A 14,936-nucleotide genomic window follows, 5' to 3' on the forward strand; every position below is an offset into this window, starting at 1 on the left:
GAATCCAGTGGTCTATACAGTCTCCAGATTTAAACCCAGCAGAGCACCCTTAGATTGAGATGTAGCAGCAGGTTTGGAGGCTGTTAAGATAAAAAAATCTGCTGGAACTACGTGCGATCACTCCATCAGCACTGCCTTAAATTCTTAAGGAACGTTCTGGGACCTTGTTAAGTCAAATTGATCCTCGCTGTCTCTGGTTTTCCTGTTATCTGTGATGCATCTGCCGTGGAGCATATAGGACAAACGAAGAGCTGCAGCAGCTCGGAAAGAGAGTCCTTGAAATTATGGGAGTGAATACCAGGTGATAACTGTAGAAAAAAATTAAATAAAGCTACAACACTGCTTGCAATGCCAGCCAACATGGCCACTTAAACATCTGAATCTCCAGCTTACTTTATGTAACATTCATGTATTAGCCTCGGTTTGTCATGTTTCGACTATACAGGCTTTGGGAGCTTTGTCAGTGGTTATTAACTGTAACCATTAGGCTGCCTTGTTGTCACATTGTTCTGTGTTTCAGATGAAGACCCTCCTCCTCTAATCAAGTGTCTGTGTGGAATTCTGTGATGCAACACTTAGAAAAGGCATGATGTAATTTATGCAAAATATTTCTACTTTTCTAACATGCGCACGTATTAAAATTGCATTCTTATCCTTGTGGACTGACATTTTTTTCAGCGCTGGTGTTGAAGGATATATCGCGGAAATTACCTCACTGTCGACTGAGATAGTCCCATTTGTAACCTGCCTCTGTGTAATTCTGTGCCGACGGTTGGAGCTGCTCCATTTACCTATCGGAGAGACTGTGTTTGAGGCATCTTACAAATAATTACTGGTAAAATGTTGTGCAGCCCCGGTAGCTAGTTGTATCATTTTTTATTCCCCGTCTCCACTGCCTTTGATGCATATCTTATATACGTATTAAGAGTTTACTAAAAAAAAACAGCCAAATGTTCTTTTCTTTCTAAATTGAGTTGAACTGATTATGGTAATGACACAGCAGGGAGGTAGCACACTGAGGATCTTGGGGAATAGAGGTAATAAATAGTCCTCTAGATAAAGAAACACGTAGTTCGACTTTGTTTCAGAGTCGAAGAAGCACCATCAAATTGAGACTCTCTGACCCCAGATCAGGAGGAGAAACACTGCTCTGAACTTACTAATTAATAGTGTCATCTGTGCATATGGCTTCCACACAGTTGCTTTTTGTTTATTTTGGCTTGTGTATAAGATGTGTGCCCTGGGGTGAGTGTCAGACCAAGTCTCACTAGAGTGTTTGGAACACAATGCTTCCACTATTAACACATCCGCTGCGAAGCCGTTGGCTGTGACAGGTCGCGTGGCGGTGTCAGGAAATAGTCATATCCTTTATATCTGAAAGCTCAGCACAGGGCTGCGCTCTGTGTGCCTGCGTGTCTTGAGTTTGTCAGAGCACAGCAGCAATATGGCTACCCAGTGTGTCTCGTCCTGTCTGTGGTACTGATCTCCTTCTTCTTCGCTGCCCTCTCAACTGCAGGATAGAATCCCGTATGTCCAAGTCAGCGGCCAATCAGAGATCCCCCAGCATGGTCACAGAGTCCTCCAAGGCTGTGACCTCAGCAGCAGTAGATGTCGCGGTGGGGTCGAAGGTGAGCGTCAGTGTTTTTCTTCTCTGAAAGGCTAATTGTTAATGTCTACTATGAGTTAGTTTTACTGACGACATTTTAAGAGAAAATTAATCCTAAAACAGAATCTAAAGGTCGTTTCAGGTTTTCTTATTGGACATTTATTGTAATTGACCAAACCTTTCTTCTTAGGGTAGAGAATTGCTTTAGGAGCTCTCTTGAAGGCTGTTAATGCTCATGTTGATAAATTGGTTTAATCAACACTCGGAGACATTATCTCATTCTGATTAATGGCTTTAGAGAGCAATAATTTAGCAATCTTTCAAGCATGATGAAACTCAAATGCACATCCTGTGGGACTGAACAGGGGTGTGGTGTACTTTATGCATTTTTGTGATAGACTTGCTGTTCTTTCCACAGAGATCATGGAAATTTTCACTGCAAACATGTTTTGTCAGTGAATATGAGAAACACCGCTGAAGCACAGGACAGTAATACATTCACAGAGAAATCTGAAATGGCTAATGCTACCTTAGGGAGCCCCTGAAAGACAGCTGAACTTTTCACACAGTCCCCCTTTGCTTTCACAGGTGCCAAAACCGTTATAAATACATTTTAGTGGAACTTCATGTTAGAAGCACTATTGCTCGTATAGACTTGAGTCTTTTACTTGCTGATAATTTTGAAAATATTTGTAATTTCTCATGTTACTTTGTTGTAGAGCTAGTTCAGGTAGTCAATCTACATAAAATTAATGAGCAACAATTCCGCTGGACCAGACTGAACCACCTGTCAATCTCATGCTCTATCCTTCTCTCACTCATGAACAAGACCCCAAGATACTTGAACTACTCCTTTTAAGGCAGGAGTACTCCAACCCAGAGGGGGCAAGCCACCCTTTTCCGGTCAAGAACCATGGCCTCGGACTTGGAGGTGCTGATTCTCATCCCTGGCACCTCGCACTCAGCTGCAAACCGCCCCAACACATGCTGGAGGTCCTGGTTCGAAGAACAGGACAACATAATCAAAAAGCCGAGATGAGATCCTGTGGTCCCCAAACCAGACTCCCTCTGGCCCTTGGCTGCACCTAGAAATTCTGTCCATAAAAATAATGAACAGAACGGGCAGCCCTGCCAGAGTCCAGCATGCACTGGGAACAGGTCTGACTTACTGCCAGAAATGCGAATCAAGCTCCTGCTCCGGTCATACAGAGACTGGACGGCCTGTAGTAGAGGGCCCCGGATTCCATGCTCCCAAAGCACCTCCAATGCCACGGGACATAGTCAATGCCTTCTCCAAGTCCACAAGACACATGTGGACTGGTTGGGCAAACTCCCACGAACCCTTGAGCACCCTGCGGAGGGTGTAGAGCTGGTCCAGTGTTCCACGACCAGGACGAAAACCGCATTGTTCCTCCTGAATCCGAGGTTCAACTATCGGCCAAATTTTCCAATTTTCCTCTCCAGTACCCTGGAATAGACTTTACCAGTGAGCCTGAGGAGTGTGAGCCCGCCAGTCCAGGAGCACTGTCCCCAGCTGCCACGCACTGTTGAAGAGGCGTGTCAGCCAAGACAGCCCTACAACATCCAGAGACTTGAGGTACTCAGGACGGATCTCATCCACCCCCGGTGCCTTGCCACAGAGGAGCCTCCGAACTACCTCGGTGACCTCAGCCCGAGTGATGGATGAGCCAACCTCTGGGTCCCCAGCCCCTGCTTCCTCTACGGAAGGTGTGGCAATGGGATTGGGGACTCAAAATATTGTTTCCACCGCCCAACAATATCCCCAGTCAACAGCTCCCCACCTCCACTGTAAACAGTATTGTCAGGGTACTGCTTCCCCCTTCTTAGGCGCCTGACGGTTTGCCAGAATCTCTTTGTGGCCAACCCGATAATCCTCCTCCGTGGCCTCCCCAAACGTTTCCCATACCCGAGTTTTTGCTTCCACAACCCCCCAGGCTGCAGCACGCTTGGTCTGCCGGTACCCGTCAGCTCCCACGAACCAACCACGCTCCGACACTTCCGGTGTCCAACACCGGGTTCGGGGATTGCCGCCACGACAGGCACCAGAGACCTTACGGCCACAGCTCCAAACAGCTGCATCAACAATGGAGTTGGAGAACATGGTCCATTCAGACTCAATGTTTCCAACCTCCCTCGGGATCTGGTCAAAGCTCTCCCGGAGGTGGAAGTCAGACGTTCCGCCAGCGGATCCAACTCACCACCAGGTGGTGATCCATTGACAGCTCAGTGAGGTGACCTTCCATGTCCCCATTGCCAGATTCAGAGTCCAGGGATTGAGCCGGCGGGGCCCCCGCCCACGTCTGCCACCCAAATCCCATCTGCCCCTTCTGATCCATCCTGCGGGTGATGGGCCCACTGGAGGGCGGGCCCACGTCCCTCCTTCAGGCTATGCCTGGCCGGGACCCGTGGGCGAAGGCCCGGCCACCAGGCGCTCTCCTGCGAGCCCCAACCCCAGGCCTAGCTCCGGTCGACGTAGTGGTCCTTGTTTTTATGTCTTTCATCGGGGACTGCGGAACCGCTCTTAGTCTGACCCATCACCTAGGACCTGTTTGCTTTGGGAGACACAATAAGGTGGCAGTTCAAGGCTGTGTGTGTCATTTCTTTCCAAGTAACTACATTTTGCATTTGTTCTCTCCCCTGTGTTAGGCAACGCCATGGTGTACACCGGTGGTTCTCAAACACGCCCCCCCATCAGGATGTGCCCAAAACATTTGTGACCAAAATGGATTTGGATTAGCAAGATAGCCTTGCTAGCATCAGAGCACTGTTGTTTGTTTATTGTCCCCATATGAGCTGCATTTATTCAACACAAATTTCGCTCCACATCTTCCCTCCTGGTCATTCATGCACCCTCTGCATTGAAATTACGGCCTGTTCAGGCGGCCCGAGCCCCGGTTTGAGAACCACTGGTATACACAGCACTAATCTCACTCTATGTCACATCAGGTAAGCACAGTAAATAGGCTGCAGTTCTACAGCAAAGTTCCCACATTGTGAACTCTTTTGTTTTCTGCAGGGCTCCAGAGTTACAGGCAAAGTGCACAGTTTTGGCAAGAGGGATCATGCTATTAAAAGAAACCTCAACATCCCAGTGGTGGTGAGAGGCTGGCTCTATAAACAGGTGAGCTGGAGCTCCTCTGCTCTGAGTGTGAAAGAAAAGACCCCACCTGTCACGCCTCTGGGAGCACATGTTAAAGAGTTGCCGCATGTTCAGATCTGTCACATTGTGGAATATAAATCACAGTAGTCACATACAGTAGCTGTGTGTCTGCCTCATTGTTGATTGTTCCCTGTGGTTCCTCTGTTGTTCCCTCTTTCCCCCTGTCTTTGTCTAATTCTTTTGAACAAAAATCTGTCATTTTCTGTAGAATCTGATATTCTGTGAAATGTAACATTTACAAAATGAATGCTCAGACTGCCCTGAAAACCTTTTAAATCTGGACCTGAGTGTCTCATGAGAGCATATAATCCTAAAAAGTGTAAGACAAAAAAGCTGTTTTAGAGACCTACAGTACTACTGAGTTAAATGAGGCTGCAGCTTTGTGCCAAATGCTGCAAGAAAAAAAAATTAATGAAATTTAATGGTTGTTCTAATGATATGCACAAAGCCCCCCCCACTCACTTCCTTGCTGCTAGCGAGTGCAACATTCCGAAACAATGCTTTTTTAATTGAAGTGTGAATTAAAATGTGTTCCTGCGAGCAGGATTTCTAAATACAGTGTGAGTGTGAGTGTGTGATGCCTTTCCCCCTTCACCTCCAGGACAGCTCTGGAATGCGACTGTGGAAACGGAAGTGGTTTGTTTTGTCAGACTACTGCTTGTTTTACTACAAAGGTGAGTCTATGAAAAGTGCACATGGCTGGAGAAAGAAAATAGCCTTGACCATTAAATCAGACACACAAACCAAACCATTTCTAGATTAATGACAGCCTTTGATTAGATGTATCTATATCTCTCACTCTCACCTGCTCTCTCTTCCTCCCACTTCTTGCTCCTTATTAACTTGAGTGTTTTATTATGAGATGTAATCTCAGCTTGTGTTGCCAGAGCACCTACTTCCTCTCCTCCATTAATCACACTGAATAATAGATAAGCCACATGCCACCTCATGCCACATGCTGCTACGTGGCCTCGTCCAGACAAGAGTCACCCATGAATTATACCTCTTTAATTTCCCCGCTGTTCATAAATCTGCAGTCACTCGTAAACATCGTAAAGATGACGGCAGAATTAGAGTTTGTTGTTTTGGGATGCCTGTGACAGATACCTGTGTGTTGCATGTACTTGCTTCACAGACAGCCGAGAGGAGACGGTGCTTGGCAGCATCCCTCTGCCCAGTTACGTCATTGCACCGGTTGAGCCTGATGACCACATCAACCGCAAATACGCTTTCAAGGTAACACTGAAGTGGCATTGAATCAGATTTTAAAAAGGAGTTGTCATGTCTGTGTGTAGCCAGCGAAAGTCATTGCAGTGTTTCTAGGAATATTCATTGCTACATCACTTCTGTAACACAGGAAGGCGGGTTGGGTTCTGCCTGCTGCCTACATCACATTTTCCTTCATATTAGCCTTTGATTAGGACTGACAAGTGTCCAAAGCTGGAATTAGATCATAGTTTTGTTTACTTACTGTTTGATCACATATGTTCTGATTTAAATCATAACCTTTATATTTATTCATTTCTTTATATATGCAAGCTTTTACAGTGGCTTGTGTTGGGTTTTGCATGCAGCTCAGCTATTGCACGTTTGAAGACTTCTTTCTGATGTCCGGTTGTGTGGAGTCAGATGGAACTTCAGACCTTCTGGTCGCTGACCTTTTCTTTTAAACACAAACCAAGTGGTGTGTGTTACAGTGGATGGCTGCACCACAACCCTTTATGTATTCTGGTCACGATTTTTAAAGAGCAGATCTGTTCATATTAGCATATGCGTTTCAGGTGAAGCAGACTGTGCGTGGTCTGATTTTATTCACCTATCGTGAGCTGCGGCAGAAGGACCATTTTCACTGTGTTTCCGTAGCTCTACCAGTGTGCTGGACAGGCTTTGGCAGCGCAGCCTTCTGTACAAAGTGCACAGTGCAAGAGCTCCATTCTTTCACTCAAATCTGAATGGCACGTAACTGGCTTCTGGCGCTGCACCTAATAGAGCCAGCCAGCATTTGGTGATAGTGTTGTTTTTATTCAGCATTTAAGAGATTTAAGATTGCCTTTATTGTCATTGAGCATGTCAACGAAATTTGCACTGCAACCCCCATGTAGATAAGATAAGAAAGATAATAAAATAAAATAAAGCTAAGGGAATAAAGTAAACTAACATGCAGTAAAAATATGCATAAAGTGTGCGACAGAACTTTTCCTTGGTGCTGCAAAGTCGTTTTCTCTTTAGCTCCTGTGAATTCTGCCAGAGAGCAGCAAAGGGATTAATGCCTTTTGGTTACAGCAAGAGTGTTAACATTATCCAGCTCCTCCTTTGTGGGAACACAGAGCTTGTTGCAAAGAACAATAGTGCCTGAATGTTTGATGCACCACTGCAGCTTCAGGGCATACTGTTGCAATCCTTCCAGCTCCTTTGTACTTTGCCTTTTGTTCTTGTATTCTGTGTGAGTGCACGTCTGTGTGAGTATGACTGCGTGCGCTTGTGTGGTACGTATCTTTTTAAAGATCATATTACATACAAAGGAATTTGTATGATAATTGCGCTGCTGGGAATATTAATTATACATTCAGCCTACTCACGTCCCCTCCCACCACTTGTCGGGGAGTATGTGTAAGGTTGGATGAAATGAGCCTGGGCTCTGCTGTTCCTCCCTGTATTTAAGAGATCTCCGTTCCCCTCAGCTCTCTCTGAGCTATCATGCATTAAAGAGCAGGAGACTTCATTACGTGTATCTGAGGTGCTTTGGAAAATTCAGTTACTGATACATAAGCATGACAGCAGCTTAATCGGTATCTGGTGTTGCTGAACAACGGGACGCTTCAGACTGTTAGAGCTACTGACATGTACAATGAATTACAGATTAAAGTCTGTGTTGGCATGAAATAATGATTTGAAATCAAGGATTAGAGATGGTGACACTAGAATCAGTCTGATTGGCATGTGAATGGAGGAGGTATAAGAAAACAGGTTGTGCAAGTCAGTGCAGTCAGTACTTCTCTAAAATATTTAGAGTTTTTTTTCCCTGTCTGAAGCATTGCAGGCTGCGCTGTAATGCCACAACGATGAGTCTGATTGTAAAGAAACGAAACACTTTTGATGCTGCCACTGTTACTCATTCTTGCTTCTGTGATGACTGCCATAAGACCGCAGCCGGAGCCGTTTCTGTTCTTTCGTGTTGAGTCCGCACTGATCTGGTGTAACTTCCTGTTGTTTTCTGTTCTCTTATTTTGGCTCATCTCACTGTGTTTCTCTCATTCCCTGTTGGTCAATTGCCTCCCATTGTGACCCGGTGTGTGTGCGCGGGCGGAGTGAGTACTGTTCTCTGCGGGGCGGCCGTCCTGAATCACACAGGCTTCCTGTCTTGCATGAATAGGTATTTGATTTCACTTGAGCCTCATCAGTGGACCCCCATATTCAGCTCATTTTGTTTCATGTCATGCTAGTAGCTGCTGGATGCACATTTGGAAATGTGCATCAAAGTCTCATTATGTACAGGCATGACCACAGTCATCAGTGGACAATGCCAGAGCTCACAGGGGGGCCATTAGTTGTGGTAAGCAAATTTTGCTGTGAATTTTTGGGGGGTAAAATAAGCTTTTGTTCAACATGTACAGTGCAGTCGATAAGTATTTGGACAGTGACACATTTGTTATCGTTTTGGCACTGTACTCCACTGCACTGCAAATTAGATTAGAAATGAAATACAGAAAATTGCACAGTCAGTGCAGGACTCATAACTCTTTTTATAGTCTGCCAATTCCCGGACAGTGTGAGAGGCCTGTACTCGTGTGATTAATCTCATATACGTATAAGATCAACGGCTCTGGCATTTGTCTTGTCAAGCTGCATATCACCTATCACGTTCTCATGGAGAAGAGTGGAGGGACGACTCTTCTCTGATTTCATTGCATTTCTTTGGATGTTTGTTGCCATCATCACTTTGCCCCCTGCTGTACAAACATTGATTTAATACTGTTTCACAATAGACACAACAGTATTAACTGTTAACTTGTGTCCCCTTGCCCTGGCTTACACTTAAGCCAACAAGCAGTATGATAAATAAGGATTGTATCTTCATATTTAAGACACTTTTTCTGTTACTGAGGATATATTTTTGCAGAGATGTTGTTGTGCTGGACTGAAAATGAAACTCTTTCCACGGCGCATGCTATATTAAAGTTCAGTCCTGTTCTGTGGATGCCTTTGTGGTTTCCTTTAATGAATATTGTTATGGTGAAGTTACAATTAAGGTGAAATAAGTAGCATCATACACAAAAAATGTTGATGAATGAGATATACAGTATGTTTAAACATTAGAGATATTGAGGACATCAGTACAACATGTTTTGCAGATTTCAAATGAGAAGGTGATCTGTATGATTGTGGAAGGAAGAGAAAAACAATAGGAGATAAAGTACTATGAAACTGTGCAAAAAGGTGCTGAACGCACCTTCACTGTGGTGTTGCTGGTTGTCTGCATCAGAATTAGCCTTCAAGCTATTAGGACTGATTTACACCACCACATACAAATAGCACAAGGTAAGATGATGTTTGTGTGTGTGTGTGTGTGTGTGTGTGTGTGTGTGTGTGTGTGTGTGTGTGCGTGTGTGTGTGTGTGTGTGTGTGTGTGTGTGTGTGTGTGGGGGTATTCTGACTAAACTGGTGACAGATGCCCATAATTGCCTTTTTGTTGCTACTGTACGGTTGTGTGCCGCAGTTGCTATCTAATTTCTGTGTGCTATAGAGATTGTGTATTTTTTGCTGAAGCTTTTTTGAAAAGCAGTTGGAAAATCTAACCTGTGTTGTGCTTTTTTTTGTGGCCAGAAACAGCACAATGTTAACATTGTTTCTGCTGCAGCACTTCGCTCCCACCCCGCTCTTTTTTCTCCCCCCAGTTAAATGTTGCTGTAAACTTTGTCCTCACTGAGTTGACGGCTGTCAGTCTCAGTAAACAAGAAAGCAAAGTTTTTCCACTCATCAGCCCTTTTGGCAGCTTTTCCTGTCATCAGTAAGAAGTTCTCATATCATCCCTCTCTCTCTCTCCCTCCTGATTTCTCTCTCTGTGATAGGCGAGCCACACAGGAATGCGCTCCTACATTTACAATAAGAACTCTGTGATTGGCTCACAGGCAGAACACTGCGGGATGCGGACATATTTCTTCAGTGCGGACACACAGGAGGACATGAATGGCTGGATCCGGGCCATGAACCAGGCTGCGCTGATGCAGCAGAGTCACACTGTAAAGAGGTTGGTCTCGCTCTACAGGGTAGGATTCACTTCCCCCATGGGTTGGGCTTCTAGTACCAACATCTCTGCCTGTATAAAGCATCACAGCAGTGTCTGTGAACTAGATATGTCTTGAGAGGATATCATAAAGGGAACCTGAGTGTCAAGCTATTCAACCAAATGGTACTCTGTATTGCGTGCATTATGTGCCGAGGTATTAATGCATCAACTACACTGTTAGACTGCAGTGTTGAACTGGTTTGGTTTCACATTTGCTCCCTTTTCTTACCTACATAGGCTTTATTGTAACAGCATGAGCAGTCTTCCACAGCAGGTCCAACCCCGTCCGTCTGTTCTGGGGCACTGAGATGCCTGCAGTTTTCCACGTGTGCATGTGCGTGCGCGTGCATGTGCGTGTGTGTGTATAATGCATCTGGGGTTCTGGTATAGATGAGGAATATTGCAGCTCATTTCCAGCTGAGCACACATAAAATACGTACCATAGAACATATTTTTACAGCAGCACTATTTGTGAGCATGATTTCATTTTATTTTAAATATTTACAATCAATGACTGCAGTGCAGTTTGTGACTACTTTAACTATGGCAAATGTATTACAAGCTGCATTTAGACCAAGTCTGAGATTAGTTGGATGTGCTGCATGGTTTGTGCTGTAATGCCACCTAGAGGCCATTGTGAGTCAGTACTCCTGAATGATTTATTTAGGCAAGCACTCGATGTTCCACATTACAGTCTTAGTTTGGTCCCTTGAAATGAAACATTCATTATATGAATGATTTGCACTAATGAAGCAGTAATAGATAACAGCACTACATTTTCCACTGAGTTCTATGTGGAGTGATCACTTAGCTACCCTCTACCATGAGGACATGTACCTGTGTACATGTAACATAAACCTCAGTGGACTAAAATACACCTTTTATTACTGCTCTCATGACTTTCCTCTGCAGATATGAACAACCTTTAAGTGTATGCAGTTTGAAATGTAGACATTTTAAATCGTGTCGCAGTCCCTTACTTGTGAAAAGGATGAATAAATTTAAACATGAAACCTTATGAATTGGAAGTACTGTCATTTGAACACATTAAGAAGAGTGACATGCTGCCCCAAGCTATTTGATGAAGACAAAGTGAGCTATTTCTGTTCTATGTGGATTTGCTCATTCTCCAGCACTCTCCTTCTTTCCTTATTGAAAAATATAACAAGTGCAAATGGAAAGTTATTGATTAGCTCTCTATGGTTTCTGATCATTTCTAAGGAAAAACTCACTAAAAGGAAATTACTCTTGAGGTCACTAAAGGTTAATTTGAGTGCCCATTGTGTTTTTATCCCCCACTTAATGCTGTGTAATCCCTTGTTTCAAGAATAGTGCTGCACTTCATCATAATTCATGGCGAAGAGGGGGAATTAGATGATGGTTAAACAACTGTACAAGTGTTGAAGTGTGTAATAGTTGAAAGTACTTTAACACTTCAGTGCATACTCTCTACAAAGCAATTTATTGCAGTCGTTTACAGGCAGGATTAACTTTTGCTGATATATTAAATCATCCTGTCTCACTTTTTCTCAGAGAGGTGGAGAAGCCAAAGAAGGCAGCGCAGCAGGCAGTCCCACAGACCAACCATGTCCCCATCAACCAGAACTCAGCTCAGCCAGAAAGCCTTCACAGGACAGACAGAGAGGAACCTCCAGATAATGGTGTCCAGCTGGCTCATGGAGACGAGGTGAGGTACGGATTGGAGATCCAAGGGAGGCCCAGCCAGTCGTCCTCAGAGGAAAGAGCAGAGACACTTTCTCCAGACTCTGCCGATGGTGCGGCCCACAAGAGCGGACAGCAAACTGTGATCCAGGTGGCTCTGCCACCGGAACAGAATGGCAATCTGGTCTATCAGAGGGGCTTTGTTTCACGGACAGACACTGAGAAACATGTGCAGAGGAAGAATACACTGGCTCAGGTGGAGCACTGGGTCAAAGTTCATAAAGGGGACCCACCGAAGAGGTCAGTTTGATTTCAGTCAGTTTGAGTCGAATGATGATGAGGAAAATCTTGAGTAAATGCCTCCCTCTAGTGGCGAATATGAGGACTTTTAAAAAACATTTTAATTGCTCAGTGGTTTGATTTAATTTTAACTATCTTATGTAGAGAAAGAATTGTCAATGTGGGCCGATGATCTGAAATTGTTTATTTAAAATACTTGCTTGTGTTTTTCTGTGACAGTGCGCCCTCTACTGAGTACAACCTCCCTCGGCGGACTCCTCCCTTAAAGCCCAAAGCCAGCACAGCGGATGCCGCCTATCAGTCGTTGCCAAAGTCTCCCCGTCTCCCATCTGGCAGCAGCTCTCCTCCAGTAACGTGCAACTTGCCCAGTGACTACAAGTACGCCCATGACCGGCTCAGCCACTTCCGCATGTCCACCGATGAGCGTATGGCCACCAAGGAGGGAATGGTGTGGCAGCTGTACGAGTGGCAGCAGCGGCAGCAGTTCCGTCACGGCAGCCCCACCGCTCCTATCTACACTGGCCCCAACTTCACAGACTCTTCTTTTAGAGTTACCGTGGAGATGCCACGCTCCATCTCTGTCCCTCCGTCCCCGTGTGAAGTCCCACCGTCAGTCCCCTCCTCCTTCAAACCGCTGTCCCCTCGCAGGCCACACACTCCTTCAGACAGACGCACAGTCAGGCCCCTGGATGAAGTGGCACCCGGGGACAGCACAAGGTCCAGCTCCCCCGGCCATATTTGTGCCCAACTCTCTCAGGTAGGACACCTACTCAGGGAGAGGAGGCATCTCTGATATTTTTAGTAAAAGCTGCCCCTCAGAAATGTTCTTCAGACAGTTTGGACGACAATTAACTTAACCACTGCAGTATTAAATATAAAACATTTACTCTTCTCCGAATCAGATTTTGAAATAAAGGGTATTAAATGTAGTTCTGTGCAATATAACATCTTAAATACAAAGAGAAATGTTGCATTCAAAGAAAAATATTCATTCATGTTTTTATATCAATCCCTTTGATATTGCAAGTCAGCTTCTGATGTTAATTAAGTTCATATCATGGTGTACTGTTGCCTGGGTTAGCAACCATACAGCCATGTCTAGGAATAAGGTATCCATGTAAAGCAATAAGTCAGCATTACTCATTATAAAATTATAAAATGCAAATGTTAGTGTAGTGATTGACTTGATCTTAAGCTGTTTTTAAAAGAAAATCAATTAGATTTTTTATAAATATCAACGAATTCCATTAAAAGCCAACAAGGAATTTGTCCTACTAGCAAGCCTTCAATACAGCACATCCATTAAAACACATATCACATGGTGAGCTGTCATGGACACCACTAGGGCGAAAGTGAGTTAATTGACAACTATTTTAATAAGCAATTAATAATTAAAGCCATTTTTTAAGCAAAAACAGTGATCATTCTCTGGTTCCAGATTCTCCAGTTTGATTTGCAGCTTTTCTTTGTTTTCTTTGACTATAAACTGAACATCTTTGAGTTCTGAACTGCTGGTTGAACTAAACAAGTAATGTGAATGCATCACCTTTGGCCCTGGGAAGCTTTTACTCATTTCCTACAATCAGTAGACAAAATGATGAATTAATTAATTGAGACAATGCTTGGGAGATCAGTGCATCCAGGAGGTTTGTTCTCAACGTGGTATCGCATCACACGGGTATAGATAATGGATGCATGGAAGTCCCACCCTTGATCCATGAATTTATGTGCTGAAACCCAGTCGTTGGTGATTTAACACTGTAATAATGGCACAAAGTAAATGTCAGCAGCCTGTCATTGGCATGGGACTGAAGTGAAATCTGATTCGCATGTAGAGAGCCAAATGACAAAGGTCTCATTCTCACGGTAGCTTTGGACAGTGGGGTATCTATTGCCTTAAAGGATGCTGTGAGCTCACAAGGACACCATGGGAAGATTGGGACCATGAGAAGGCTCCAAGCTTCTCAGTGCGCGCACTTTGATGCTCATGTGAATCATTTGCAGATTCACACAGTCCACACCCAGGCCCGGCCTCACAGGTGGTGTGAGCATGTGCGAGTGAAAGCCTGCTACTCCGCCGTTCCCCAAACCGTCCTAGCGCTCAGACAGCACCACCGCCGCCGCAGGAGACGGAGCGAGGGGCCGTCCTGTCATCCACACCCTGCGCTGTCTGCCCACCACACCCTCCACATGTGAAAAGATCTCCCTCCAAACCGTCACCACATTTGCCAACACACACAAGCCTCACAACCAACCCGTTGGCCTTGCACAAGTAAACAAAGTGTCGCAGATGCTCTGTTTCCTCCATCATTCACCCGAGTGTCAAGACACTAATTATAACCATAAAATAGAGTGACGCACAATTATGGAAAACCCTTTAGAAGAAGATACATTTTTAACAAAGGGAGCCACAGTGACTATGCACGACGATCCAAGGGAGCGATGTTTATGGGAACTAAATTTAGTCTGCAATGAGCTCAGTTTTGGTGCATCCAGCATCTTTGAGGCTAACGGTGCTCTCTGGCTGGAGTGCGTTTAAGTAATAGCGATCTCTATACCTCTGTGGAATATCATTAAGAAGTATGTTTTATTAGCGGCTAATCCAGTTTGCCCAGGGCTCCTCAGCACCCTATAAACATCTCTACTCTATTTCAAACATCAGCAGCGGTCTCTTTCTTCTGATCTCGTATTTAAATAAAAAACCTATTATACAGCAAAAAAATAGTGGCATGGGAATCTCAAAGGGAATGGCTTACAGTGCTTCTCTTGCTGGTAGCAAACAAATGTTATTTTAAGAAAGCAGGTTTAGTATAATTTATGTGTAGTTAATTAATTCTCTTGTTGTTTGTGTCCTTTTAAGGTTCTGTAGTGGGCCTGGTTTTCGCTAATTCTGTGTGTTA

At 44.5% G+C, this 14,936-nt stretch overlaps 1 protein-coding gene across 1 annotated transcript in view; it reads left to right on the forward strand.

The window, feature by feature from the left end:
- plekha7b (pleckstrin homology domain containing, family A member 7b) overlaps positions 1 to 14,936 on the forward strand; it is a 53,483-nt gene that overhangs the window by 20,175 nt on the left and 18,372 nt on the right. Inside the window, exons 3-9 of the mRNA XM_041939819.1 lie at positions 1,517 to 1,628; positions 4,644 to 4,748; positions 5,389 to 5,461; positions 5,923 to 6,023; positions 9,857 to 10,035; positions 11,608 to 12,036; positions 12,256 to 12,793. Of these exons, the coding sequence (XP_041795753.1) occupies positions 1,517 to 1,628; positions 4,644 to 4,748; positions 5,389 to 5,461; positions 5,923 to 6,023; positions 9,857 to 10,035; positions 11,608 to 12,036; positions 12,256 to 12,793 (1,537 nt within the window). The remainder of the gene's footprint in view (positions 1 to 1,516; positions 1,629 to 4,643; positions 4,749 to 5,388; positions 5,462 to 5,922; positions 6,024 to 9,856; positions 10,036 to 11,607; positions 12,037 to 12,255; positions 12,794 to 14,936) is intronic.

Source organism: Chelmon rostratus, chromosome 1 (assembly GCF_017976325.1).
Source record: "Chelmon rostratus isolate fCheRos1 chromosome 1, fCheRos1.pri, whole genome shotgun sequence".
NCBI classification, from domain to species: domain Eukaryota; kingdom Metazoa; phylum Chordata; class Actinopteri; order Chaetodontiformes; family Chaetodontidae; genus Chelmon; species Chelmon rostratus.